The sequence below is a fragment of the Acanthopagrus latus genome, chromosome 6, assembly GCF_904848185.1.
Source record: "Acanthopagrus latus isolate v.2019 chromosome 6, fAcaLat1.1, whole genome shotgun sequence".
Classification (NCBI taxonomy): Eukaryota; Metazoa; Chordata; class Actinopteri; order Spariformes; family Sparidae; genus Acanthopagrus; species Acanthopagrus latus.
This window is the reverse complement of record NC_051044.1, coordinates 8,639,366-8,665,410: the sequence shown is the minus strand read 5'-3', so window position 1 is coordinate 8,665,410 and position 26,045 is coordinate 8,639,366. Positions and strand designations below refer to the sequence as shown.

Here is a 26,045-nt window from a genome sequence, read left to right as displayed (position 1 = left end):
ACGGATGTTAGGTGAAAGCCAACAAACTAAGGTGTTGTACAAAAGGTGGTAATTTGGAAATGACTTCTTACGATAAAGTATTTAAAGTTGCGACTTATCCCATGAAAACGTATTTCATATATGCGTGCCTGTCACCAAAATATAGGCGCAACTCACGCTCCTGTTTTATTTTGTGGGGGAAACTACAACCGGAGGTCGTAACATTTTTTTTTCATTATTATTTTTTTTTTATCCGAGCTAACTTTACACCAGAAGGAAAAGCACGTAGCAGCGATGGAAGTGGCCAAACAGCACTGAGTTAGAGTAGATGCTGACCAACCGACTTCGTCCTGTTTGATAATAATTAACTTTTTTTTTTTTTTTTTACAATCCTAGTCATAGCTAGCACGCTAACAGGAAGTGTTTTGGCTCCGGAGCCAAGAGTGGAACCGCTCGTCAAACGGCCCCGTTAACTACAGCTGACGTCAACAGGTTCGTGAGGTGAGTTAAATTAACCAGCCGAGTTAATAAACAAACCGTTCAGCTGACATGGCAACACACCGGCAGTTAGCCTAACCGTTAACGGACACAAGCTAAGTGGCTAGCTGGAGTTGTTCAGCAGCTCTGTAACTGGTCTAACCGCATACCTGCAGCGATAAACTTAAAGATATTTTATCTTCTTCATAATGAAGCTGCCCGTGTTTATAACGGTTCATCGATATCTCAGTTTATAAATGATGTCAGAAGGCTAATACGTGTAGCTGTCGAAGCATTTATGTTGGCTAAAACTTTATCCACGTCGTCCACCAGCTAACGTCACCTACAACCGGCATTTTGGGTCACATGTAACTTAATCTGGAGTGATTTCGCAGGGCTTTTCTGTGTATTGACGAGAGAAAATCCCCCAGAGTTGATGTGATGTTACCTGCCTGCGACATCTACTGTCTGTGCACCCCCACTGTCAGTGGTGCAGCATCCGCTCACTGTTTTGAATACACTCACAGATGCATTGTGTGACTGTGTGCTAAATTATGATGTTTGGATATTTCAGCGTTTCACTTGATTGTTTATGTCTGAATTTGTGAATATATCTGGTCCCTAAATGTAATGCGACACATTGCACTCGACTTTATTGCATATCCACGCACACATGCAACCAAACGCCAAAATCCCTGACTGATTTTGAGTAGTGATAATGTTAATTGTGTGCTTTATTTATATAGTTTGCTTTCTCTGTGTTGACACATAATCAATAACCAGTTTTGCCTGTTCAAAAGAGCCCTCACCTACTGATGCCCCTCGGATCTTTTCACTGCATTGCTGCGTCCCCCCTTGTTTCTCGCCAGACAGGGCAAAGCTATGTCAGCACTCTGTTGGGGGCTAGTGTTTTGTTTCAGTCCCGGGAGAAAGGAGTGAATGCAATTGCCTCTTTACTTTGTCTCTCGTTGTAAAAATCAACTACATTTTCCCACTGCGTGAGAGTGAGGCCTGGCCAGGGTCAGCTATAGCACAGTAATGGAAAAACATGCTCATCATGTTAGTATAGAGAATTGTATTCTGATCGTGTTTTTCCATTTAAGAATTGTGAAATTATGCTGAATCCTTAAAACAAAGCACAGAACTGGAACTGAAGTCAGGCCTCCATCTGCTTGGTCTGCAATTTTAGTGCTTGCTGTGCAGTTTTTAAATGTTTATTTATGTTGTAAACATATGTCTGAGACTCGTGAGTGTGTGCCTTTTTGGTTCATAAAGTTTATGGTGTATAAATTCAATTAATTTTTGTGTATTTGACCTTGATCTACAAGTTTCCTTGCTGAATTACTCTCCTAACCTAAAGTGTTCATCTGGGAATAGACCATAGAAATCAATCTCTAACAATTGCTTTTATGTGTCACGCCAGGAGCTGTCCCAGTCATCTCACCTGCTCTGACACTCCATCATTACATCTACTGATCTGTCAGCATGGCTAACACAGACTCTGTCGGTCTCCGAGTCTTCTCTCTGAACTGCTGGTCAGTGACTGTGGTTTGCAGTGTCTCCTAATGCATTTTTTATGTCTTCCTTATACATGGATGAAAACACATGCAAACACCCATCGTCCATGCTCTCTGTTTGTTTTTCAGGGGGATCCGCTACCTCAGCAAACACTGTCCTCAGCGCTATGCTATGATTGGAGATTTGTTGTGCAAGGAACAGCATGATATTGTCTTACTGCAAGAGGTTGGTGGAAGCCATCTTGTCATAAACTTGCAGAGTCACTAATCTGATTGCTTTTTTTTAGATTGTGTGTTTAGTTAGTTTAGGTATTTTCTGCAATGAAGACCAACCTTAAGTAATTAATCTTATTGTAAATTCATATGAACAATGAAAATTATGCAAAAAGATAAGTGACATATCAATTTTCTTTCCAGGTTTGGAGTGAGAAAGACTTTCTCTCCTTGAAGCAGAAGCTTGCCTCGACTCATCCTCACTCTCATTACTTCAAAAGGTAACTTTTTTTTTGCTGTGCAAACATGTTATGTACCCAATCTACGATTAAAAGTAATGATCAAGTTGTCTTCAAAAGGCTCCTGAAGTGCCTTACTGTCAGAAAAATGTACCTTCATGACTTTGATCAGTCTGCAAAATTTGACTGAAGCTTAGGCCTTACCTATAAGGATTAACATCTGAAGTTTAATTCTTTGTTGACCTCCATACCAAAGCATAAGACTGAGATTAATCAAGGGTTCAACCTCTGTAATCCTCTTTGCTTCTTACAAAAATGTCAACTCTAGTAGATAAGTTCTTACATCTATGACAGATAACATGTACTTATCATAGGGATGTGAGTTATTTCATTAAGCAAGAATCTGACTGCTGAAGCTGCTGTTTAGTGTGGAATGTACAACTTATATTCACATTCCTGTTCCTGTCGTTCTGCAGTGGAGTCATTGGCAGTGGACTGGCTATTTACACCAAATACAGAATCCATGACACATTTCTTTATCGCTACTCACTGAATGGGTATCCCTACATGGTAAGTCCCGAGAGCCAGAGACTCATAAAGAAGTGTTTTGCATAGTACACATTACAAATATATACATACAAAACAAAACTGCCAAATAGTATTTCCTCAACTTGGATCATACAACTTTATTCAAGAGATGCAAGGTGCAGCGACATCATTAAAATTAAAGCAACTGAACAGATGAAAATAAAAGCTATTTTAAAATCATGTGTTTTTAAAGGGTTAAAATGTTTTAAACAAAGATAAACGGTTAGCTACCCAGTTTCCTTCAGCAGGTCGTCCCAGACTCGAGCTGCACTGACTGTAAAGGCCAGATCTCCTCTGGTTTTTATTCTTGACCTGGGAATTATTAATAGAGACCTGTCAGCGGATCTCAAGCTGCACTTTAGGCTCTTATAGAGTTAGCAAGTCAGCAGTACAGTCAGAAGCCAGTCCCGTACACACCTCACCCTCAGACTGGATGTATATGTGTGTGTTAGTGTTACAACCTCCCTCCTTATTCTCTCAATAACCTTTTGTGTTTTTCATAATATCCAGGCTCACCATGGAGACTGGTTCGGAGGTAAAGCTGTTGGTTTGGCCATCTTAAACATTGGCAGCCTGACTGCAAACATCTATGTTACTCATGTAAGGTTTCCCAACATCAGCTCTCATCCATAATCAGTATATATTATATACAGTTACTGATCAGCCTTCTGTGTCCCTGTGCATTCATTTTAGCTGCATGCAGAGTACTGCAGAGACAAGGATTCTTATCTACCTCACAGAGTGGTTCAGGCGTGGGAGCTGCAGCAGTTCATCCGGTACTCTGTCTTTGCCTGTTTATTCTGCACATAAAGTGTAGCAGTAAATGCAATATTTGTTTACGTTGGTGTATATTTGCATATCTGGCCTGTTGTCAGTTGGTGTTAGTGTTTGTCATTGTTAAAGATGCAGTGTGTGGGATTTAGTGGCATCTAGTGGTGAAGTTGCAGATTGAACACAGATCCTCATCTCACACCCTCATCTCGCCCTTCCTTATTGTGGCAGCTAAAAATGTTAAAAACCCTCACTAGAGAGTTTGATTTGACTTTCCAGGCTTCTGTAGAACCATGGCAGACTTTGTAGAAGAGGTCCCTCTGAAAATGTAAAACACTTAGGGTAACAAAAACACAACAATTCTAAATTGTAAACTCAGTAACGTTTTGTCTCAATATTATATTGTGTCTCTGGTAATGATGATTTTTTTTCTGTGCCTCTCAGCCACACCTCTGCTGGAGCAGATTTGGTCATTTTAGGTGGCGACCTCAACATGCACCCTCAGGACCTCGGTAACAGACTACTGAGGACTTCCACTGGACTCCGAGACTCTTATTCAGAGACCGCTAAATTTGATGTAAGTAACGAGAAGAATGCTGTTCAGTGGTAGACAGCTCGACACCAGCACATATAGCAAGCAGTCTGGCATGTTTAAAACGAGTCCCCCGAGTGAACCACATTCTTTTCATTCATGTGGATGTAAAAGCAGGATGATCATTCCCTTGATGTCTGGTGTTTCTGGCTGCGACATCAGTTGTCAGGAAGTAGTGAAAAAACTGTCAGGCTGTATCCAGCAGTGTCATTGTTGCGCAGTATCTCAAGAATTAGGCTGTCAGATATAATGGTCGAGACTGTGAAAACAACAACCAAGCTGTGTAGATGAAAACGTGCATTTTCCTTTTTAACTTGTTTTTTTCTTTAATAAATGTTCCAAACAATCTTCTGTTGCAGGGATGTGAGAATGGTATGACTCTAATAGCTGACAACCCTTTTATCAGTCAAAAGGAGCTCAGTCCCTTCAAGAAGGGAATTCGAATCGACTACATCCTCTTCAAGGTGGGTGAAAGCTTTGTGTCGTCACACGTGCTAAATTTGTATTCCCTCATGTTCACAGCAAGATGTTGAAGTCATCACATTTCCCTGTTTTTCTTCTCTTTTCTTTTTAAACTCCCAGGGTTCTTCCAAAGCAGACATTTATTGTGATTTCATGTCAACCACCAAAGGCTCCGTCCCTGACCATCCATTCCCGTACTCCGACCATGAAGCGCTGACAGCTGAACTCAGGCTCGAGACACGCACTCGAACTGAGGCCGAAAATGACAGGAAAGCGATTAGTCAGGACGCTGCTGCAGGTATTTTTTTTTTTTTTTTTTTTTTTACCAGTGAGCAGATCAGTATCTAGAATAAAATATCATTATTTGTGTAAATGTTGCTATGTTATGAAGAAGTATGACCCAATTGTTTTCATCCGTTGTGATAGCAGCAGCAGTATGTACTAAAAGTAAAGAGTGTGCCAAATTAACCACAGCTTTACTGCTCAACTGACTTGTGTTGAAGCCAATCAAAAACATTTGCAGATCCTTTACTACTCTTTGTCTCTTCTCTCTTTCACATCTTCAGAGAAGTTGGCCGAGCTGGTCGACATTGTGACAGAGGCCCGTACTGAAGTCAAAGTGGGTTTGCACTGTGCTGAGAGGATGCGCTACACAGCGACACGTACCGGAGTGATGGGCCTGGCCCTGCTGTTTCTGGAGCTGGCCATCGCTGCCGTCCCCTGGTTGGCCTTGGGAGCAGAGCAACCGTTCCCTCGCACCTCCTTTTACATGCTGGCTGCATTGTGCGTCGCCATCCTGGTGACCACCTTTCTGCTGTACATCTTCTATACCATGGAGCTGAAGTCCCTTCAGGGGGCTGAAGACCAGATGAGGCTGGCTGTAGGAAGTCTGCAAGAGAGGCTTAGGGGCTTTCCTTTAGCTCAGCCCCACAGCTCCCAGCGGAGGCCTCCAGAGGGTCTCGAGCCTACTGCCTTTGACCCAGAGGAGTAATGCAGGAGCCAACTGGGTCAAAGTGGGCTCTCTGAGAAAAGCCTTTGAAGTAAGCTTTAAGACGGATGTTTGAAAGAGTTTTATCCTCTGAATGTGTTTTACGCTCTTGAGATTTAAGATTTGTACTGCAGAATGATGAAGGACGATTCTGAATGTAGTGCAGGACACGCGTGGAAATTTTATACTTTTTATATAATCGTCTTTAGCCTTTTTTTACCCCTAAAATTTCCCTCTATGCACTTCAGCAAACATACTTCCTATCACATAGTGTGATACATCTGTGCTACTGCTGTTCTTAAAGGTCAGAAATATGACCATTTGTGTTCTGTAAGCCTCAGGTCCGACTTGCATTCCACCCAGTAGTTCCAAGCGGGACCAGTTGTTTGTGTTTCTATTTCCACGCTTACATTTTGTGATCCAGAGAATCCACTACACAATCATAGTAGCCTAGCAATCATCTACAGCAAATTAGTCTGGAACCTAGTGGTCCATTTTTTAATTTCCAAGTCACGCTATCAGCAGGGGAAGACGGCAACTGGGTAGAGATGCAACCAATCAGACGCGCAACGAAACGTGCGACATAGTCCTGAGCGATGTTAAACAGATTATAAGCTGTGATGGTGTGGCATTGATGTGTCTTTGAATATAACTCCATACTTACAGATATTGCCGTTTAAATGTTTAAAAAGCAGTAAATCACCTCTATCAGCAGCTCCGACACAGACTGCAAAGGCTGCTTTCCTCGAGGGAAACTGCGCCTGCCAAAGTCAGTCGTCGATTAAAAGTGCTCGTTTTTGCCACTGACAGAATCAGATTGTTAGTAGAGAAAGACCTTATTGTTAAAGAGTGAGACAATTTTTATTCAACCAAAATCAGCTGCTTTGTTGTAAGTCCTCTAAGCTGCTAGACTCCTACAATAAAAACACTTATTTTACCTTAGAGATCACTGTAAAGCACACTCCATTCAAACCTGGCAGAAACAGAAGAAGTCATACAAATGTTAAGTGCTGTCACGAAACTGTAATTTCTAACGTTGATACAATACCTTGAAAAATGTATCATGTTCAATACCACAGGGAAACATTGAGGGCATATAATGTGACTTTTTTATTAAAAGATGAATATAATAAGGCTTGTTCAGTGTACTTTAAGCACAGCAGCAACAATGTTAATTTATTGGACCCGCAGCTGGTACGGGTGTATCAGTCCTGCCTAAAACAAATCTTGAAACTGTTTCAATATTCAGAATCAGTATGTATCGATATATATATCAGTATCTCTGACAACACTGCTGCAAGTTCAACAGTCACAAAACCCTTAATCCACCACATTAGATGTGAAAACATTTAGGCTCTCCCTACCTCCCACAGCCATCACGGTTGTTTCAATCAGACCCGTCCAATATCAGATAAACAGTTATGATTGGCCCGACATGGACCAGTGCAGTTGGAAATCTGAACGGGAGGGGGTACCGGACGCATCTGCCAGATCATCATGAGCTTGCAGATTTGCCTGGTTGGCAGGCTACAACCATAATGGGTGTAGACTATGTGGGGCTTACTTAGAGAAGTAGCCCTGTGATCTCCGCTGCACTGACGATACAGACACTCCGACGGTTGTGCAGGTTTACATATTGGTCTGTAACATGTTTTCTCTCTGCCGGACAGATTGCTGAGAGCTTCCAGTAGCCCTTAAAGATCCTCACGCACCAGTTAAGACTTTTCAGTGTATTATACTGTATGAAAAGGGACACGCTCTATCTGCATGTTTGCAGTGTATCATGTTCACTCTCTTGCACTTCTTTTAAGTATCTTTTATGTTTGAGAAAAAAAAAAAAAACACTCCTGTTTCCAAAAGCATAGCAGTGGGAATGCGCTGCAGATATTGTGTCATATATGCTCTTAATTTTGACCTAATGTTTTTGACATGTTTTACAAAACATCATGTGCTGTAGAGAATTTAAAATGCTTAATATATTAGTGTGCAGTGCACTACCTTGACTAACCAGATAAACCACCTTCTTTAATGTAAGCTAGGAAATCACTTAAGTGTTCCAGCAATGCCTAGCAAGGAGCAATCATTTTTAAAATGTATAAACTTTCACCAAAATGTTGGAAAAAGCACCTGGTAGTTCCTAGTTTTATGAAGGTCATAGATTTTAGTATAATACCTGATGTTCATTCCAATTGAAAGTTGTAATGGGCATGAAACTATGAAAGCAATAATAAAAAATGATAATAATAAAGATTCTCACACTTCCTGACTGATTTTGGCTCTGGATGAAGCTGACTAGACAAAGTTATTCACTGACAGATCTACACTTTCACCACTAGAGAGCAATACAGGTGCATGAGACAGTGTAACCTTCAACATGAAAACAGCTTTTGTTCCAAAAAGAACGCCAAACTGGCTCTTGAGCAGCAAAGCGAGGGCATTGAAACAAGTGAAATCAGAGCCGAATTTGTCAGATCCAACATGCCAGCTGACACATGTTTCCTCCCCTCAGGGCAAGAGGCACCCATAGGTGTGGTACGTTTGAATGTTTCTGGGTTGTTTTTTTTTTCCCAGTCGCAACAAAACATTTGATCCTCACCAGGTGTTGTGCCATTACTCAGCAATACATGCTGTGGCTTTGTCACCAAGATGAACTTCATAACCAAAATCTGTCTCAAAAGGTAAAAAGGTGTGTCAACTCAAAAGGCAGCGATATTGAAACAGTGTAGTTTGATGGAACAGGATTTAAATGAGGTTGTTTGGCAGGGTCAGATGAAATACTTGTAAAACATGTAATGCCCTTTTTCAGACTAAGTGATCTCCTTTTTTTAATTTTTCCCTGTGCATTTTCAACAAATGTCCTTTATTTATTTTATATATTTAAGTGAAGTTACAGTAGGCTTAAGGGAGATGATTGGTAAGGACCCAAAAATCATACTGGAGTAAAAGAAAACATGTCAACATATTTGCTTTGGCTAAATGTCAAAGTTACCCACATGAACACCAGTTGAGTAAACAAGTCCTAAAATATCCAATATTACAGAAGTATCAAAAATAATTATCTGGCAATGCATTAATTGTAGTACAAAAAGTACAAATTAAAGTAAATTAGACACATATGTACATCTGTGATCTATGTACAGTATCCAATGTTCATCAGTGTTTTTTTTTTTTTCATCCAGTTACAATTTGCAAAGTAACTAGTAACTCAAGTAATCAAAAAAGTTGCAGGGAGAAAAAAAAAACATCTGCTTTTAAAATGTAGTAAATGCAAGAATTAGGAAGCAGAAAGTACAGTGGTTGAGTACATGTATCTATCACTGGGTATAATCCAAAATATTTACCCATTATTTTATCTACATGCTGTCCCGTCCTGCCCTGTTTATCTGTTTCCATCACTACCAAATAAATAAAATCATTTTCTAGTCGTAAATACATGTGTTGTCTTCCAGTGTGGTGTAATGGCAGCATCATTTTCCAGCCCTTACAGGTAAGCTTTAATGACAGACGCTGTCAGCAGGTCTGAGCTCAGCTGTGAAGGACGGTTAGTTTAACTTTTACACACCACTTCACTGGAATCTGCATTTACACCTCTGAGGGTTTTCTGTGTTAGTCCGTCTTTATCTTTGGTTATCTGATCGTGTGCTCATTGTGCAACTTTAGTGGGAATGGTTGGGGGTTAAAGCCTTTTATTATGAGAAGGCTGTAATGACTATGACTATAGTAGTTACCTGTGTTTACCTGAACATGATCTGATAACATTATGAAATGACATCTTCATTGATCTGATGGTTGTCAGGTGATTTATGGCAGGCGTACTGACACCAGCGCTTATCCTTGAGTGCAATACAGTATGATTTTTTTCAGTTGTAAGTAAAATGTATGAACAGAAGCACAAAAGTATTGGGAGCAAAATGTGAATGAAATATTAAAAGTAGAATACTAACTTTTAAAATTGATAAATGTCCTATTTTCTGCTGCTTTTTACTTGGACTCCACTTTGCATCAGAGGGAAATATTGTATTTTTAAAAAACGCTCATAGTCGTTGAGGAGATTTCCAGGTCCTGTACCTGCATAAAAGTACTAATACCACTGTGTAAAAATACTCCAAATACTCAAACAAATTCTGTAAAAGTAACCATTGTAGGTATAAAAGGAAAATGTAGGCTACTTGAAATATTAGAAATATTCAACGCAGAAAAGTGTCCTCTGTTATACTATTATATATTTAATCATTAGCTTATCTTCACTCATGCACACCTGTAAAAGCAGGATTTGAGTGTTTATAGTTGTTTGAGCTTTCAAACTATTTTGTACATTATAGCTTATTCTGACTTTTTTGATTAATCGACTGTTATTAGAAAATGAAGAAAATTATGAGAAATGTTCAAAGCACAGTGGAACACCTTCACAACAATGTTTTGTCCACATTTTGTTCTGGCTAAATCAGAGATGCCCAAACTTGGATCATATCTGACCTGTGATAGGGTTTGATTCAGCCCACTAGATGTTTCAAGTGAGGGGGAAAAAAATAAACTCCTCTTCAAAAAGCATGATTTCAATCAATATTTACATTAATTAGTTGTTCTTTAAATATGTAGAATCTTTAATTGTTATTATTTTTTTCATAATCTGACCTTGGCAGCAGAGTGACACTTGGTGCAGGAAGTCAGTCAGTTATGGTAACTTCAGATCATCGAACCATTCAGCATCACAACAACACGGCAACAGTGTTTGTTTTGGTCGTGATCCACCGTTCAGTTTCAGTTCTGGCCCTCCAAGAGCAAAAGGTTTTCTCACACCTGGTCTAAATAATCCAAAACTAAATGAAAAGTATTGGCAACACTCTCTGATAACAATCATTAAAACTTGATTACACTTGATATTTACCTGACTGTTGAACAATGACAGGCGTTAAAGAGCATTTATTAAGAAAAGGTTCAGTGTTGATGTAGATATTGTTTTTAAAGCACGTCGGTGTTTGTTAACTATCAAATAAGTACCCGTCAAAGTTTAATCAAGCTTTAATGACGGTCATTAGAAAGTGTTGCCAACACTTATTTATTTTTGGATTATTCAAAAATACTCAAAACTATAAATGCACCATTAATGATGGTTATAATAAAGTGCTACCAATGGGGTGAAAGAATATCAAAATAGTTCCAATTTCATTCACGACTAATTGATTGATCCACTACTTGCATAAGCTGTTGGGTAATTTTAATCATCACACACACATAATGTAACATGAGCTCTTTGTGTATGTTTTTAAATATAAAAATCAGCTGTCAGATATTAAACATTGGAGAATTAAGTCCAATTCCTCCCAGATAGATAGATAGATAGATAGATAGATAGATAGATAGATAGATAGATAGATAGATAGATAGATAGCTTTATTAATCCTGCCGGTACCTTCAACAAGTACAAATACAATCAAAATACAAACTTTAAGTACTATATACTATACTATACTAATGACTATGTAGACGTGTCCTCTGTCTACAGTAGAGGAGGAAATGCTCTCATCCAGTATTAGCAGAGGTGTTTTTGTCAGGACAGGTGAGAGAAAGTGGACAGGTGAGGCCCTGCCGTGCTGTGTGTGTGTGTGTGTGTGTGTGTGTGTGTGTGTGTGTGTGTGTGTGTGTGTGTGTGTGTTCATCTGTGGGCGCGGTCTAATCACTGGGCAGGGCAAGGTGCAGGGCTTTTATCACCGTACCGTCACTCTGCAGCTGACTGGCTTCCTGCGAAGATCCTCGTCTGTTTGGTTGCTGGGTTAAAAATACAAAATACAAAATAGAAATCCAAAGAAACACAAAAACCAAACAGACAAAATGATGAGTCTGGATCCGCTGAAGTCCGTCATCTCCATCATGAACGTGGACGACACGTCGCTGGCGCTGCCGTCCGTCAACCAGTACCGGTCGGGCCAGCAGCGCGTCATGGAGCAAGTACAGAAAACCATCAGGAGGACCAAGTCCAGGAGCAGCAGCACCTTATCTCCAACAAGTAAGAGCAGCCTGTCCTCCAGGGCCACAGACACGAAGCTGGACTCAAGTATTTTGGGTTTATCTCAGCGTAAAATCCTACAAGTTTGTGGAGTGATATCCTCCAGGACTCATCTGTAGTCTCCCTGAGGGCTTTAAAACACAACTTTTATGTTGCTAAATAAACATGTGAAGCTGCAGTTCATAATTTCTTGATATTTAAGGAAGTTTTCCGGAAAGAACGATGTCATCTGGCACCGATTAGAGAGGATGAAGACAACTAAATTAAAGCTGCCTGTGTTGGTTGTGATGAATTCAGGTTGTGATTTCATTTTAAAGTAAAAATTCGCCCAGGAAAAGGAAACCTCAGTCATTATCTACTCATCCCGGTGCAGATGGAAAGTTGGGAAAGTTTTCGCAGTCCGTGCAACAGTCCTGGAGCTTCGCAGTGAAACAGATTTGCTGCAGCAGCAATGAGTAGATGGGGACTTGTTTTAAAACGTAAAAAAGCAACAAAAAAAAAAAAAAAGAAAAGAAAGCAAATAAGAAACATTAAATGGCTCCATACAGCCCGGCCGGTGTGATCCAAGTCTCTGAAACTCCCGAGATCCCAAATAGATTTGTGAAGACATTATTTAAACCCTTCTTTAAGCCAAACTAAAGTGCAAAACTAAAGCATAACGCACCCTGTCAGAAGTTTGCTGCATGACCTGAACGCACATCAACGAGGTCACTAATGTCTTTTTAAATCAAATTGTGGTCTCTGGGCTTCGGGAGAGACTTGGATTACTACTCTTGTCTCGCGTTTAAAGGAGAATTGTGCAACACTGTTTTGCTGTGAAACTTTCTCCCAGTTTTCCATCAACATGAGAATATAATTGACTGAAATTTCTTTTCTGGGGTGAACTTACAGTTAACAAGACCTTTATATGGGTGAATATAACCTGCAGTGCTTTATATATCGTTCATTAAATCCCAATAATGCTTCAGTAAGTTGTCGTCTACCCTCATTGTGACGTATTTATTGGCAGTGGTTGGTTTTCAGGAAGAGCACTTCAATAAATAATAGCAGAGAAAAAGTATTTAATAGGTTCCTTAAAAGAATCCTGATATGTAAACAAAAAGCGACAAGACTTGTTTCAACGTATGTGTGCGTGTTATAAAAACATGGCCCTGTGGAGGAGGATGTTTTTAGAAGATTTCATTTCACCCTTGCATTTTAAGATTTACCGTATTTTCTTTTTCGGGTCAAACTGATTTCCAGTGGGAGTGCATGGGGCTCTACACATGAACACGAGCACTGAGAACATTGTTTGTGTGCACAGAGTTTACTAAAAAGAAAGATTTTGAACAACTCACATGCCACCGTCATGGCAGCCCAGACATACTCGGGGATCGACACGTCTGGTAGAGTGCATGTGGTTCAGTTGAGCTACATGTAGAGACCCTGGTGATACTACGAGCAAAGCTTCATGTTGTGTCGAGCCTTCTTAGGATTTTAAAGATAGCGATTTTAATGCAAGACTGCCCCATGCACTCCCACTGAAAATACGGTCAATCTTAAAACTGCCTCTTTCGTTGTAATTATGCTTTTACATGAAGGTTTGTCTCATGTGCGTTCACATAAAAAAAGCCTAGGTTGCATTTTGGCGAGAGTTTCGCTTTAACACACAGAATTTGTTAGAATCAGAAGGCTACATTCAAACCTAATGACTTTTAGTTCATGAATATTATTGATGAGTAAATAAAGGGTTTAAAAAGAATCCCTCCCTGAGCCTGTGTGACTAATACTATTTACAAGAAGTGAGAGTGACGAGGCGGCAAAATCCAAATAACTACACAAATCTAAAGCAGTTAAAAAGAGCATTGTTTTTGGTTCGTCTTATTGTTTCTATACCTCTGTCTCTAGAGTTTTCGACTTACAGGAATTATTGTTATTCCACTGTATATATGAATATATTCTAGTGTATTTTTGTTCTCACTCATTTATAGTTTTTATTTGTCTTTGAACTGGAGCAGCTGTAACGCAAGCAGTTCCCCCGCTGTGGGGATCAATAAAGTATTTCTGATTCTGATTCTGACAGAAAATGCTTTAATCAAAAATAGAGGACACTCCTCAAACCTGAAGCCTGTTCATGTATGAAAAACAGGATAACAGCAGTTCATTGTTTTAACTGAATGACCACAATGACTTTTTAAGTCAAACCTGGTATACAAAGCAGGTACAGCACTCCATACAGACGTCCATGAGCTCATGTTCCCAGCTTTGGGCCCGTGTTTCTTTGAAAACCTCATCGACATGTAACCTTAAGGCATTACCCACAGATCAGGCCCGCCGCCAAGCAACCCAGTATATAACACCTTAAACAAAGGCCATAAATCAATAAGAGTGATGTCAGGTATGAACTTTACATACAGTAACAGCTGATAAACCTCCACATTTCCTCCGCAGGCCCAGTTTACGACTATGACTCCGTGTTCATCGATGCCCCTAAGTCGCATTCAAGCGCAGCCAATGGAAGCGTCTTCTCTGGAAACGGATATTCTGGAGCTGTAAGTCATAAAGATTGTATCTTATTTTTTATCACACTATTGACTGAGTCCTCTGGCCGCGTTATCGTCAGTGTGTAGTCAGTATTATGTCTGAAACAGGGCCGTAGCCACAATAGAGCAGTGGTGCCTGGTTGTTGGAGGGGTCCCAGCAAAAGAAGAGAAACACATATTTTCGCTATCATTCCATTTATAAGCAACACAATCACATACTGTATGAATATTTTGGTCATGAGTCTAATACACCTTCAAACTTCCACAAGTAAAACCATTATGAAAAGGTGTCCTTGATGTTAAAACGTTTGGGAACTACTGCCGGAGAGGAATATATGTGAGATTTTTGTCTTTGAATTCTACAACTCTTCACCAACATGACATTTTGTTACACTGTAAATTTTAAAAGTTGACTGTACTACAACTTGTTTGAGCTTTTCAAACATTTGGATTTACGACTTTTATTTGACATACGTGATGGTAAATGAACTATTTCAGTTTTTGGAAAGTAAGTGAATCATTTTTCACAACTTCTTTGTCAAAAATAATCTGGGAAACAGGTAACCTTAAAATAATTAAGTAAAGTGACTAATAATGTAGACTAATAATTTTAAGTTGTTAAGATGTTGTAGTTCCTGCAACTTAAATTTAATAGTTTTTGTATAGTAGAAGTAGTAGTATTAATAGCTGATTCTGAGGTAATTGTTTCCTGACTTTTTTTTAATTAATGTCACCGTCAATCTTTGAATTACCATTTTTTGCAGTGTGTAAAAGTATTTAAAACACTATAAAGATTGCAATTAACGAATCATCTTTTCTATAAATGGATAAGGCATGTGGAGAAAATAACAATAATCTGAAAATCTTATTACAAGTTGTGGTGGCCAGTCACAGATTTATTTTGCATGTGGGGAATCTTTTTATAATCCTGCCTGCAGCGCTGGTCTGACGGTCGACTTGCTGCTCCCTGTAAACCAACATGAACGTAACATATTTCACAAATGGTGGATAAATGACACACGCAACACCGCGACAACATTCATTAACTTTAGCATTTTAATACGGCACTTTATAGACCGTATTGTCGGGGCCTAACAACAGTAATAGGAAATAAAAATTGAAAGCTGTGTTGTCCCCAGTCAACTTTCTTTCAGTTTTTTCCTCAAAAAACCCCTGTTTCCAAATCCTCCCAGAGTCTTTCTGCCTCATGTCACAAAAATGTGTTTACCAGTCTCTTCTTTAGAGGCTGCCAGTAATTCATCTGAGCAACAACCAGCACACCAAAAAGTTGTTTCACAATTTGACTCGCCTTTGCCAGCTGCGTGTCAATCACCCTTCTCCTCGCTCAGTCGCTGGCGAATTACACCATCCCTTCAGACAGGATTATCTTTAATTGACAACATATGCTTTTGGATCTGCAGCTCAGCGTAGAGAAAAACATGAACCGGCACTCATACAGCAACATTAAGGGATCCACTCTGAAGACAAACACAGCGGCCTCTACCTATCAGTACCATAAGGGTTACGCCCCTCTCGGCACCATGGCGTTCCCCCAGACCAACACCAGCCGCAGCGAGCCCGAACTGGCGTGGCAGCCAAAACGCGCCGCTCCTCCGCGGAGGCTCTTCTCCAACATGAGCATCTACAGGGCGGAAAGGCCCACCAGTCAGTACATGGTGAGCACCAAGTCCCAGCCTCAGCTCAACACCATGAACGGCTTCGGTCGGACCAAATCAACCAAGCAGTTCGTGTACAGCAAAAGTATGAACGGCTTGGGTCAGAAGAAATCAAGCAATCAGTTCGTGCAGGGCAGCACTGTTCGCGGCTCGGGTCAGAACAAATCGAGCAGCCAGTTCTTGTACAGCACCGTCGACGAGCCCAAGACGGCAACACAGCCTCGCGTCTTCCAGAGCGCCGTGAAGAGCAAAGATTTTGGGTGAGTGAGGAGAATATCTGTTATCTCTGACTCACATGATTCTTTTTCTTCATTTCAGACCATCTGAATGACGTGCTTAGATAAATAACTTGTTCACAGTGCGTGTTTTTTAAAATAATAGGATTCTGATTGCTTTTTTATTTTTCCTGCAGGTCAAATGGCAACGTCGCAGCGACTGAAATCACCATGAAGGAGGCCGTGGAGCTTCTTTCCAGCTCGGACGAGACGTATCAGCACTGTGGCGCAACATACATACAGCACAACACTTACATCGACGACAAGGCCAAAGAGGAGGTGGGTCGTCTTGGTTTCTTTCAGTGGAAAGTTTGAGGGGTGGCAGCTGACAAACGATGGATTTTTCTGGCCAAAGCTTCAGTCATTATGTGCTCCACTTCATGTCAAAACCTGATTTGACCTTTTCTCATGTGAAGTGACCCCGGCTGGCTGGTTTAACCTGTTAGGATGACCTGAGACAAAAATGATTGTTGAGCTGCCTTTGACCTCCCTCACCTTCTAAGATCTGTCACTTCTCTAACCAGCTAACCAGACCATACTCCCCTCCCTGTGCAGGGCCTCAGGTCTCCTGTCCTCTGTGATATGCTTTGCATCAGCAGTAACTGATACGGTGTTAGGAGCATGAACTGTAAACAGTGAGGTTGATATCAGTGAGATATCTACCTGTGTGGAACTCTAATTTGAATCCTGTGCAGGAATGGCGGACTCCGCCACTGACAATGAGACCTGCCATTTAGAACAGGTCATGGCTGGATGAAAACATATTGCTGACCCGAAAAACGTAGTTTTATTTTTTTTAAATCTCAAGTGAATACAACTCAAACATGTAGTAAACTTGTTTTTTTGGGGGGGGGGGGCTTTAAAAAATCAGCAATACACTTTATATCTCAATATTTTGAAATCTCCCCAAAAAGCACTTTATAAATGCTAGGACTGGGCAGCAAAATCAAATATCATGACATCTGACACCAAATACCTAGAGATCAGTATAGCGACAGTACTGTAGGGATGACAATTGATACTGAGGAAACAATCATCAGTAACGTGGATATAATGGCTAAGAGGGGAAAGTCAAGTATTAGAACAAGTACAGCGGTCTGAAAATGACACAATTTTACTGTAAAACAACACGTCTGCCACAATGTGATGTAACAAAATCCAAAAATCTACAAGAAAACTCTCATTTCCAGCTCCTGGGCAGTTGTATGGGAGCCTTGCTGCTGACATGTTTTGTTTTGTTTTTTTTTACCTGCCATTTCTCACATTAAACTGTTATTTAACTCACTGTGATGAAAAGAAAATAGACTCCTCTCACTGTCATTTCATGGTGGTTAATGATTGTGTTCCTCAGCTGTGCTCACTCCTGAAGCCCTCTTGTCTCGCAGGTGCAGAAGCTGAATGGGATCCTCCCCTTGGTGAGTCTGCTGCGCAGCTCGAGCACCCAGGTCAACCAGGCAGCCTCGGCCGCCCTCCGGAACCTGTCCTTTAAAAGCGAGAAGAACAAGGAGGAGATCCATCGCTGCGGCGGCATCGAGGAGGCCGTGAATCTGCTCCGCGATACGGACTCCGCCGAGGCACAGAAACAGCTGACGGGTACGAGTTAGCTTTGAAGTGTGCGACATGTACACAAAGACTCACACGCACACACCTACCTATCAAACACACACACACACACACACACTGCAAACAGGTCAGAGAGCCACTTGTGTGTAATCCTGTCTGGATCCTGGTGTCAGTCACCAAGAGCTTTTCCTGAGTGTCATTTGAAATAAGTTTGCTGCTGTTCTCTTGAGCAAAGTGAAATGTCCATTTCGATGCAAATGTATTAAAAGAAAATGTAGCCTCTGTTATCCGACTGACACAGAGGTTATCCTGCAACTGAAACATCTGATAGATTAGTCAAATCCATGAACCTTAAAAGCATCACAAGGAGTTAATCACTTTAATATTGATGCCTCTATATGACCTACATACTGGAAGCAAATGAGACAATCTGTGAGTTTTCTGTATAGTTAATATAGTCGTTCTTGATGCCTGTCACCAGGTCAGATTCTGAGTTATCCATGTCACACAAGTCAAAAAATTTAAACTATTTTTGACGGTCGAGTGCTGAGGATGAATTCTCACACCCCGAGGAAAGAAGTTGCTGTGTTGTAGTCTGGTGCTAAGGCTCGGCGCTGAAACGACAAAGCTGATGATATTGTAGTCATTTATCTTACATAGCCACAAATAGATGCTTTTAACGCCGTGCATCCTGCAAAAACAGCAGTTTAAAAAAAAAAAAAAAAAAAAATCAGTATTACGATTCTTTCAATTTCAAAGCAAACATGTGGAGTTATATCAGGGTTTGCTCTTAACCACAAGACGCTGCTGTGTTTACACTGCTTTTCTCCACAGGCGCGGCCAGGATCAACAGAACACGATGCTGCTTTGGAACCTCTAATAACAAAATGATTTGAAAAACAATATTTCTCCCACGGTCAGCGAATGAACACTTGACGGACGTGCTGCTCAGACAGCTGAGGTTTTCATTCTTCCTTCCAGGTCTGCTGTGGAATTTGTCCTCTGCTGACAGCCTGAAGCCGGACCTGCTGAAGATCGCCCTGCCCGTCTTGATGGAGCGCGTGGTCCTGCCTCACACAACAGGTTCGGACCGGATCAGCGACCCCGAGTCCTTTTTTCACACCACGGGATGTCTCAGGTAAGAGAAAAACAGAAGGCTTAAGACCCCTTTATTTTTGTGTGGCCAAACACACGTATATAAATCTATAAATACAGCTGTAGGTATCAGGCGTGCACCAGGGATCATTGTGCAGCTTGTCATTAAGACTGTTTTCCTCCAGAGATTTGTTTTGTTTGAAAATGAGGATTGTGCTTGAGAAAAAGATACGGGACGAGCTAAGGTCGGTACGAAACTGGTTAAGTCGGTTTCTTCGTCATAGATGTGAATGAATCATAGGGAGGATGTAAAGTCACAGAAACACATGCAACAAAACCTGCAAGATTCCCACTAATAGACTTGTGGTCTCGGTCCCACACTCTCATGATATATTTAGAAAAACTGCTACTTCAAACTCTTGAATGCTGCCAACACATGTTCAGGCAATGTCAGATATGGACAAAGATACATTAATAGTACAATCAAGTGACACGATTTAAGCTGGTTCATTGACTCAGAAGTTGGTTATTAAGTCACCGGTATGAGAAATGTGTGTTATATTTTTCCGCGACACTTTGCCAAATCTAATGTGGTTTAATACAACAGCACACAATAGATTCTGCCTTCGTGTTTACTAGATTTTGTCTGAAGAGTTGTAGAGATTAAATGGAGCTCTAAGTTTCGTGTGTAGCATTTGTATGTATTTCACTATACTTCTCATATTCAATCCGCCTTCATTGATTGAAGTTATTTTATTTTCTTCTTGCTGCGCAGAGCCTGAACCTTCATCATCTTTACCAAATCATTAGAAGATGGTCAGAAACAGTAAATAAGCCTCTCTGTAAGATCACTTTGAGGAGCGTCTGGCAGCAGAGTCTGACAGCTTTTTAATAGTTTTCATTCTGAATGTAAATGTATGACATTACCAGCAATCAAACCAGCTGCTGGTATCTTACATGTCGTGAGCAAATACATGGCTTTGAGGGTAAACATTTGACTTCCTGCAGTCATGCTGGGAAGGCTGTACTTGTTCGACTTGGCTGTGTTTTGTTCATTTGCTTGATTGAACACGATTACTCTTGTTAGGTAAGATAAACGAGAAACGCCTAAAGAGTTTCTATTAAATCAGTTATTGAAATCTTCCCTGCAAGATCAACATAAATAAGCACAATATACTTGACATCACATCATATTTCCACACTTACAGCAGTGGCTCTGATTAGTGTGTCTGTGTTACTGTCAGTGCATCAAACACTGTACATATATCTTATCACAAATTTTGTTTACAACAGAAACCTCAGCAGCACGAAGCAAAGCAACAGGCAGGCGATGAGAAAATGTCGAGGTTTGATCGACTCTCTGGTGAAATACATCCAGGACTGTGTGGACGCAGAGAAACCAGATGACAAGGTAAAAAAAATAATAATAATAAATCAGCGTTTGTTCCTCCCGATCTCACCGTACCTCACTGTGTTTCCCTCTGTCACTCACACACACACACACTTTACACCTTCATCTGGAATGTGAACCAAACACATCTGTCGCTGTGTATAACCACACTCCGCGCAGCGAGTATCAGCGGTGTGAAGTCGATCAGCCTTTGGCTACGACTGTCGCAGCAGTGAGCCGCTCCGCTGCAACAAAAGACGCAGATGAGTCATGCAGAAACCCACAGTGTCGTGGCCTTTTGACAGTCGTGTAAACAGACTAATGGTTTGAGCATTGTTATGTTGCGCCGGTCTTTAAAGGGTAAGTTCACTCAAAAAAAATGATACATTTTTGAAGCTTCACAGAAAAACAACTCAACAACTGAAGCAGTTTTAAGACCACTTAAAATGGCTAAAATTGTCTGGCATAATCCAAGTACTCCAGTAGCCTCGTGGTCCAACATTTGATCTGGAAAGACGTTATTTAGCTCTTTTTTAAAGGGTAAAATAGTACGAGCTTGTCTGCGAATAGAAGATGTACATTGCGTCTTTTGGAATCAATGTGGGATGTTTGGGCTTCCAGAAACTTGGATTTACGTCAGGCGACCTGCACGGCACCTTTTTGTCTGTTTGTTTCAGAGGATGCTGCAGCATCTCTCTTGCAGTGACGCTCCAGAAATGTTTTGTGGATGGAACTTTCAATCAGAAGGAGGGTGATTGGAAAATGACTGAATGTGTCTTTTCCAGGAGAACATAACTTTAAATTGTCCACTTGTCTCATTTATATAATTTATACAATTCTTGTGATTAAGATTCAGGGCTACGCTGCTTTACGTGACAAATTAGTTGTCATGTTTTATAGATATAGATTTTATAAATACATCTTTTGTCAGAATTAGAACTTTTTAGAAACTTTGCACTTTTTATTTTTTGATTCGATTTCTGTGTTCAAGCCAAATTATCAATTATTATTAGTTAAATTTCTCGATGTTCAACAGACAGCAAAACCTTTAAACCTATTTTCACAGTTTATTTTATATGTAAAAAAAGTGACAGTAGTGAAATTGATGTCAAATTGATTGTTGTTGTCTCCCTGTCAAAAACAGTCCGTAGAAAACTGCCTGTGCATCCTCCACAACCTGACGTTCCAGCTGGAGGCCGAAGCTCCGGCTCTGTTCAGCAGGATCACGGCTTTGGCCAAGCCCGTCAACAGAAGCAGCAACCTGGATGAGGCCGGCCCCATCGGCTGCTTCAGCCAGCAGAGCAAGTCGCTGGAGCGTGAGGTGCGAATCTTCATGTCAGAGACAAACAAACACACCTCAGGGATGTTTTTAATGTTGACAGCACATTAAAATGACTTGTAGAAGCTACCCACAGCCGCCTGTTGGTTCGTCTAGACGTCTGTCACTGTCACCTTGTCATCACTCCTGTTCCTCCCTGTGACTCGTTCGTCAGTTCTGCCAACACTGTGCCAATTGTAATTGCACTCCAGCTTTTCAAAGGGGTTAAATTACAGTCTGAGGCTTTGTTCTCTAATCTCTGAAGTGTTTAACTTAACTTCCAAATCCTTTACGCAAAGTAAAACACACGTCAGGCTTAAGAGTGTTGCATGCTGCATACATGTAGCAACATATTCTCTTCAAATCCATATCATATGTTTCCGACGACCCTGTCCTTCAAAGAATCACGTGTTGAAATGTTTTCATTTCTGTAAACTAAATGTCGCTCTTTTTTTCTTCACCAGCGCCACTTTGACTACCCCGTTGTTGAGGATCCACACCCTAACGGAGCAGGTTGGCTGATTCACTCCAAAACTCTGCAGAGTTACCTGACGTTGCTTGGCTCCAGCCAGCAAGAAGAAACACAGGAAACCTGTTTGGGAACGCTGCAGAATCTCACCGCAAATGAAGGCATTGTAAGAGAAAAAAAATGTGTGCTGCTGTTACAAACTGACCAAGGCAGAAAAGCCTCATTTTTAATTTACATTTGTGCACTTACAGCTCCTGGCTAATGATCAATGTAAATATTTTTCTACCAGTACAACTTGTAAGCCAACTTTACATATTTTTTAAAATTTTTTAGGTGTGTGTTCACTTAACCTGTGGTTTATACTGCTGCGTGTGTTCACAGGTCTCGGATGTAATGAGCCAGATCATTGTGCAGAAACTGAATGGCCTTAAAGTTATTACTCCCCTTATCCAGTCAAACAAAGTCAACGTGCAGAGGTGCGCCGTGGCTTTGGTTGGAAACCTGACCAAAAACCCGAACCTGCAGAATAACTTAGGTGAGAAGCATGCACAAGACAAAAGCAACTCAAAACAATAACATATATGAAAAAAGACCATCGTTTTAGGCATCAGTAGATGTCAGATGTGGGTCATCGCCTTTGAAATCCATCATCTCAAACAATCATTTACAAGTTTTTACAAGTGTTTGCTCGACTTAAACAGCCATCGGGTTCTGTTTGCTTTGTTACTGAAAGCTCGTAAAGCCCTCCCGGGGCTGCTGGGCACCCTGAGCGCAGGCACCAAGACAGGGAACGAGTCCGATGACACGCTGGCCATGGCCTGCCAGACGGCCAACTGCCTGCTGATGAAGGAGCCTGAGATGAGCAAGCCCCTGTTGAACAACAGCCTGATAAACTCACTGAAAGATATCAGCCAAAATGGGTAAGGTGGATAGATGGATAGATAAGATGATCCATGATACGGGGAATACCTATGACTCATCAGGGGTTTATATTTTTGTCTGGGTGTTAGATTCCAACAAGTCTGAACTGATCTTCAGCAATTCTTTCTCTTCCTTTTAAGATACTTGCCCAAATCGAAAAAAGCTGCAGCCCTGCTCCTCTACAACCTGTGGTCAGATAAAGACTTACAAAGCTTCCTGAAAAGGGTGAGTTAAAGCTTTGCACTCAGTGCCAAGATCTGTAATGCCTTGGGTGTGTGCTCTCTGTTCCCTACCCTCAGCTCAGAACGTCCACGCCTCTCTCAGGTATTTGTGAGAAACTGAAGGAGAAAGCTGTGTGGATTAGGCAGCGTTCTTAGGGAAGTGCCCAGTGAAAGTGAATGGAACACAAATGTGACACTGCTGAGGAATCTGGTCGCTCTGGTTTGTGGACACTTGCTGGACTGTGTCTCCACACGTAGGCCAGCGCATTAGTGAGATGCGTTATGATAACTCTGAGGGCAGGAACGCGTTCAAACCCTCAACTGGATGTGCGGTGTCGACAAATTGCCACGAGCACAGCACGGCTTAGTTTGTCAATGTGTCACGTACTGCAAGTTCAGCATAATTACTGAGGTGGAACCCTGATTGATACTTAACTCTTTTCCCCACAGCAAGGGATGTCCAAGTCCTCATTCGTGAATGACGTCACCTCGGCGGTGCACAAGTCGTTTCAAATTATTGACTAGCACGACAGCCTGAACGGTGTTCCCTGAAGTAACCCACAAGTCCTCTGCACATCCGCCGGATGAAAAACACTATGAGGCCATCCTCCCTCATTTCACAGAGACTAAGATATGTTTTGTCACACATGTATCCGTATTTGTTTGTTTACATGCTGTAGCCCTGTATATGCTGTAAGGTTACTTTTTCTTTGCAGGGAAAAAGGTGAAGGTTACAATTCAGCAACCCGTTTTTATTTGCTTATTCTAGTTTTAAGAGCTGTGTTTAAGAGGTCCAGTGTGCAGGATTTAGTGGCATCTAGCGCTGAGGTTGCAGATGGCAACCAACTGAATACCCCTCGTCTCACTCTCCTCCACGGTGGTTGCTACCCACTGAGCGAAAACATGTCAAAAAGATGTCCATTCAGCGTTAAAAAGACATCCACTGGCAAGCCGGGGTGAAAGTTTTTTAGACGTCTTTTCAACGTTTTACAAAAAATAAAGTTGATGCAGTGTAATTTTAGACATCTTTTTAACTTCAGTTATAGACGTCTAAAGAACTTGTTTTAGTTCAAAATTAAAAGATTTAATGACGGCCAGCCTTCAGTGAGGACTAATGCTACTCCATAAAGGTTGTAGTTGAAAAAAATTTACATTGTACAAACTTTAATTTTGAAACCTGTAAGGGTGTCGCTGAATGTTGGCGAAGACTCTGACCTTTGAGACATATTCTTGCTCCGTGTGTGAGAGTGCAAGGTGTTGCATTTGTCCGTTTTAGGCCAATGGCGGACCCCGTCACTACCCGGTCTGAGTAGCACATGCTCAAGTGTGTCTGCCCTCTTGGACCGTGAAGTACAGCAGCACCACTTGGACAGACCACACACATAACTGCGTTAAATGTGTTTCTGTATGTGGTTTGTTTGTAAGTGGTGTTTGCATACCGAGCTCTCCAAGAAGGCGCATGCATGTCTCTGATGCTTCTCATGGAGCTGAAGGCCTGTCCGGTGCTCTCAGAGCAGGGCACTCGAGCATCAAGAGAGACTTCTGGAACAGAGTCCAAAGTATACTGGAGCACTCGGATCAAGAAACATTAGTTTTCATGTAATGACTAACATTTGGTCACCATGTCTGTCTTCATCAGAGTTAAACAACACAAAGACTCACAGCCTCTCAAAGCGGCTTTGAGATGGAGGCTAGGTCCTGATCATGGGAGGTTATTTAGAGAGATGTCAGTCTCTGTGTTGTTTGATGAATACGTGCATGGTGTATAAACATTAGTCACTAAGTTAAAGTTTGTTGTTCCTGATCTTTGTGCTCAGCATACTTTGGACTCTGTTCCTGAAGTCTCTCTTCACACTGGGCTGTGACAGACTGTAGTTAGAACACTAATTTACACTAATGAAAAAATGATATGAATATTGCATTTCATTGTGCCAAAAGATCCTCCTGAATCCTTCACACCGGACACTAATTATGTATTCTGCGTCTGTGCCTGCAATGTTCGATGAGGCACCATCAGCTTCCAACATTAAATAATAACACAAAGGTTAACATTTTTATATTGCACTGATATTGCTGTTTTAATAACATAACAAGAACACTGTAAAAATGAATTATTTTGATCATGTAAGGTGAACAGAAATCAGAGGAGGTTTTCAATTATCAGAGTTGATTTGTTTGCCATGAAAACGCTGACATTGTCTCCAGCGGTGATGCGTGTTTACATTTTGTAACGATGGCTTTATTTTGTGGTGTATGCATCTGTTTTCATGTACACATGTGTGATCCTGAAATGGTCTTTTTGTAACCCCCACCTTTAAAGCGTCAATAAAGGTGACAGAGATCTACTTTGAGCTGCAGCAGTGATCATTAGTTCATTAATGAGCAGTCATATAATCTGAAAATTTGAGCTCGGCGTTGCACATTTGTCACAGTCGCCGGAGAAGCATAAAGAGTCTCGTCACACCTCGTTTGCGAGTGTGTCACGCCCCTCTAGGTTTTGGCTGCGGAGTTGGAATTGCTCCTGGGCAGATCATTCAAATTCTGTTTACTCCACCCTTTTCATTTTTTTTCTTCTGAAGCCTAAGAGCATGCTCTCAAAGTCGCTGCAGCTGTTGCTGCACTACGTAATCGTTGACCTGAATTAAACTTTGGTTCTCTGCAGTTCGAACCACGTGATCCAGCCAACCCAGAAAAAAAAAACGAGACACTGGTGATATTTAGATTCATGAGGCACAGGTGATCTCTTTTCATTTCACACTGAT

The 26,045-nt window shown here is 41.1% G+C and overlaps 2 protein-coding genes across 7 annotated transcripts; both read left to right on the top strand.

The window, feature by feature from the left end:
- Positions 1-8,089, top strand: smpd2b (sphingomyelin phosphodiesterase 2b). Of its 6 annotated transcripts, none has more exons than XM_037101961.1 (12): positions 1-31; positions 376-480; positions 1,880-1,991; positions 2,103-2,199; positions 2,391-2,467; positions 2,902-2,995; positions 3,524-3,613; positions 3,707-3,789; positions 4,229-4,361; positions 4,736-4,840; positions 4,959-5,136; positions 5,405-8,089. In XM_037101961.1, the coding sequence occupies exons 3-12, from the start codon at positions 1,942-1,944 to the stop codon at positions 5,827-5,829; spliced, it is 1,332 nt and encodes a 443-aa protein (XP_036957856.1). In that variant the 5' UTR covers positions 1-31; positions 376-480; positions 1,880-1,941; the 3' UTR covers positions 5,830-8,089. The 6 variants fall into 6 exon arrangements, with proteins under 6 accessions (XP_036957856.1, XP_036957857.1, XP_036957862.1 ...); XM_037101962.1 differs by having other exon boundaries at positions 28-45; XM_037101967.1 differs by lacking the exon at positions 1-31 and having other exon boundaries at positions 118-480; positions 5,405-5,878; positions 7,497-8,089.
- Positions 8,090-11,529: 3,440 nt separating this feature from the next.
- Positions 11,530-25,634, top strand: pkp1b (plakophilin 1b). The gene is made up of 13 exons (XM_037101838.1): positions 11,530-11,833; positions 14,264-14,364; positions 15,777-16,291; positions 16,444-16,585; positions 17,692-17,899; positions 18,851-19,007; positions 20,258-20,375; positions 21,499-21,675; positions 22,137-22,307; positions 22,523-22,676; positions 22,875-23,061; positions 23,203-23,287; positions 23,734-25,634. The coding sequence occupies exons 1-13, from the start codon at positions 11,659-11,661 to the stop codon at positions 23,806-23,808; spliced, it is 2,265 nt and encodes a 754-aa protein (XP_036957733.1). The 5' UTR covers positions 11,530-11,658; the 3' UTR covers positions 23,809-25,634.
- The last annotated feature ends 411 nt before the right edge of the window (positions 25,635-26,045 follow it).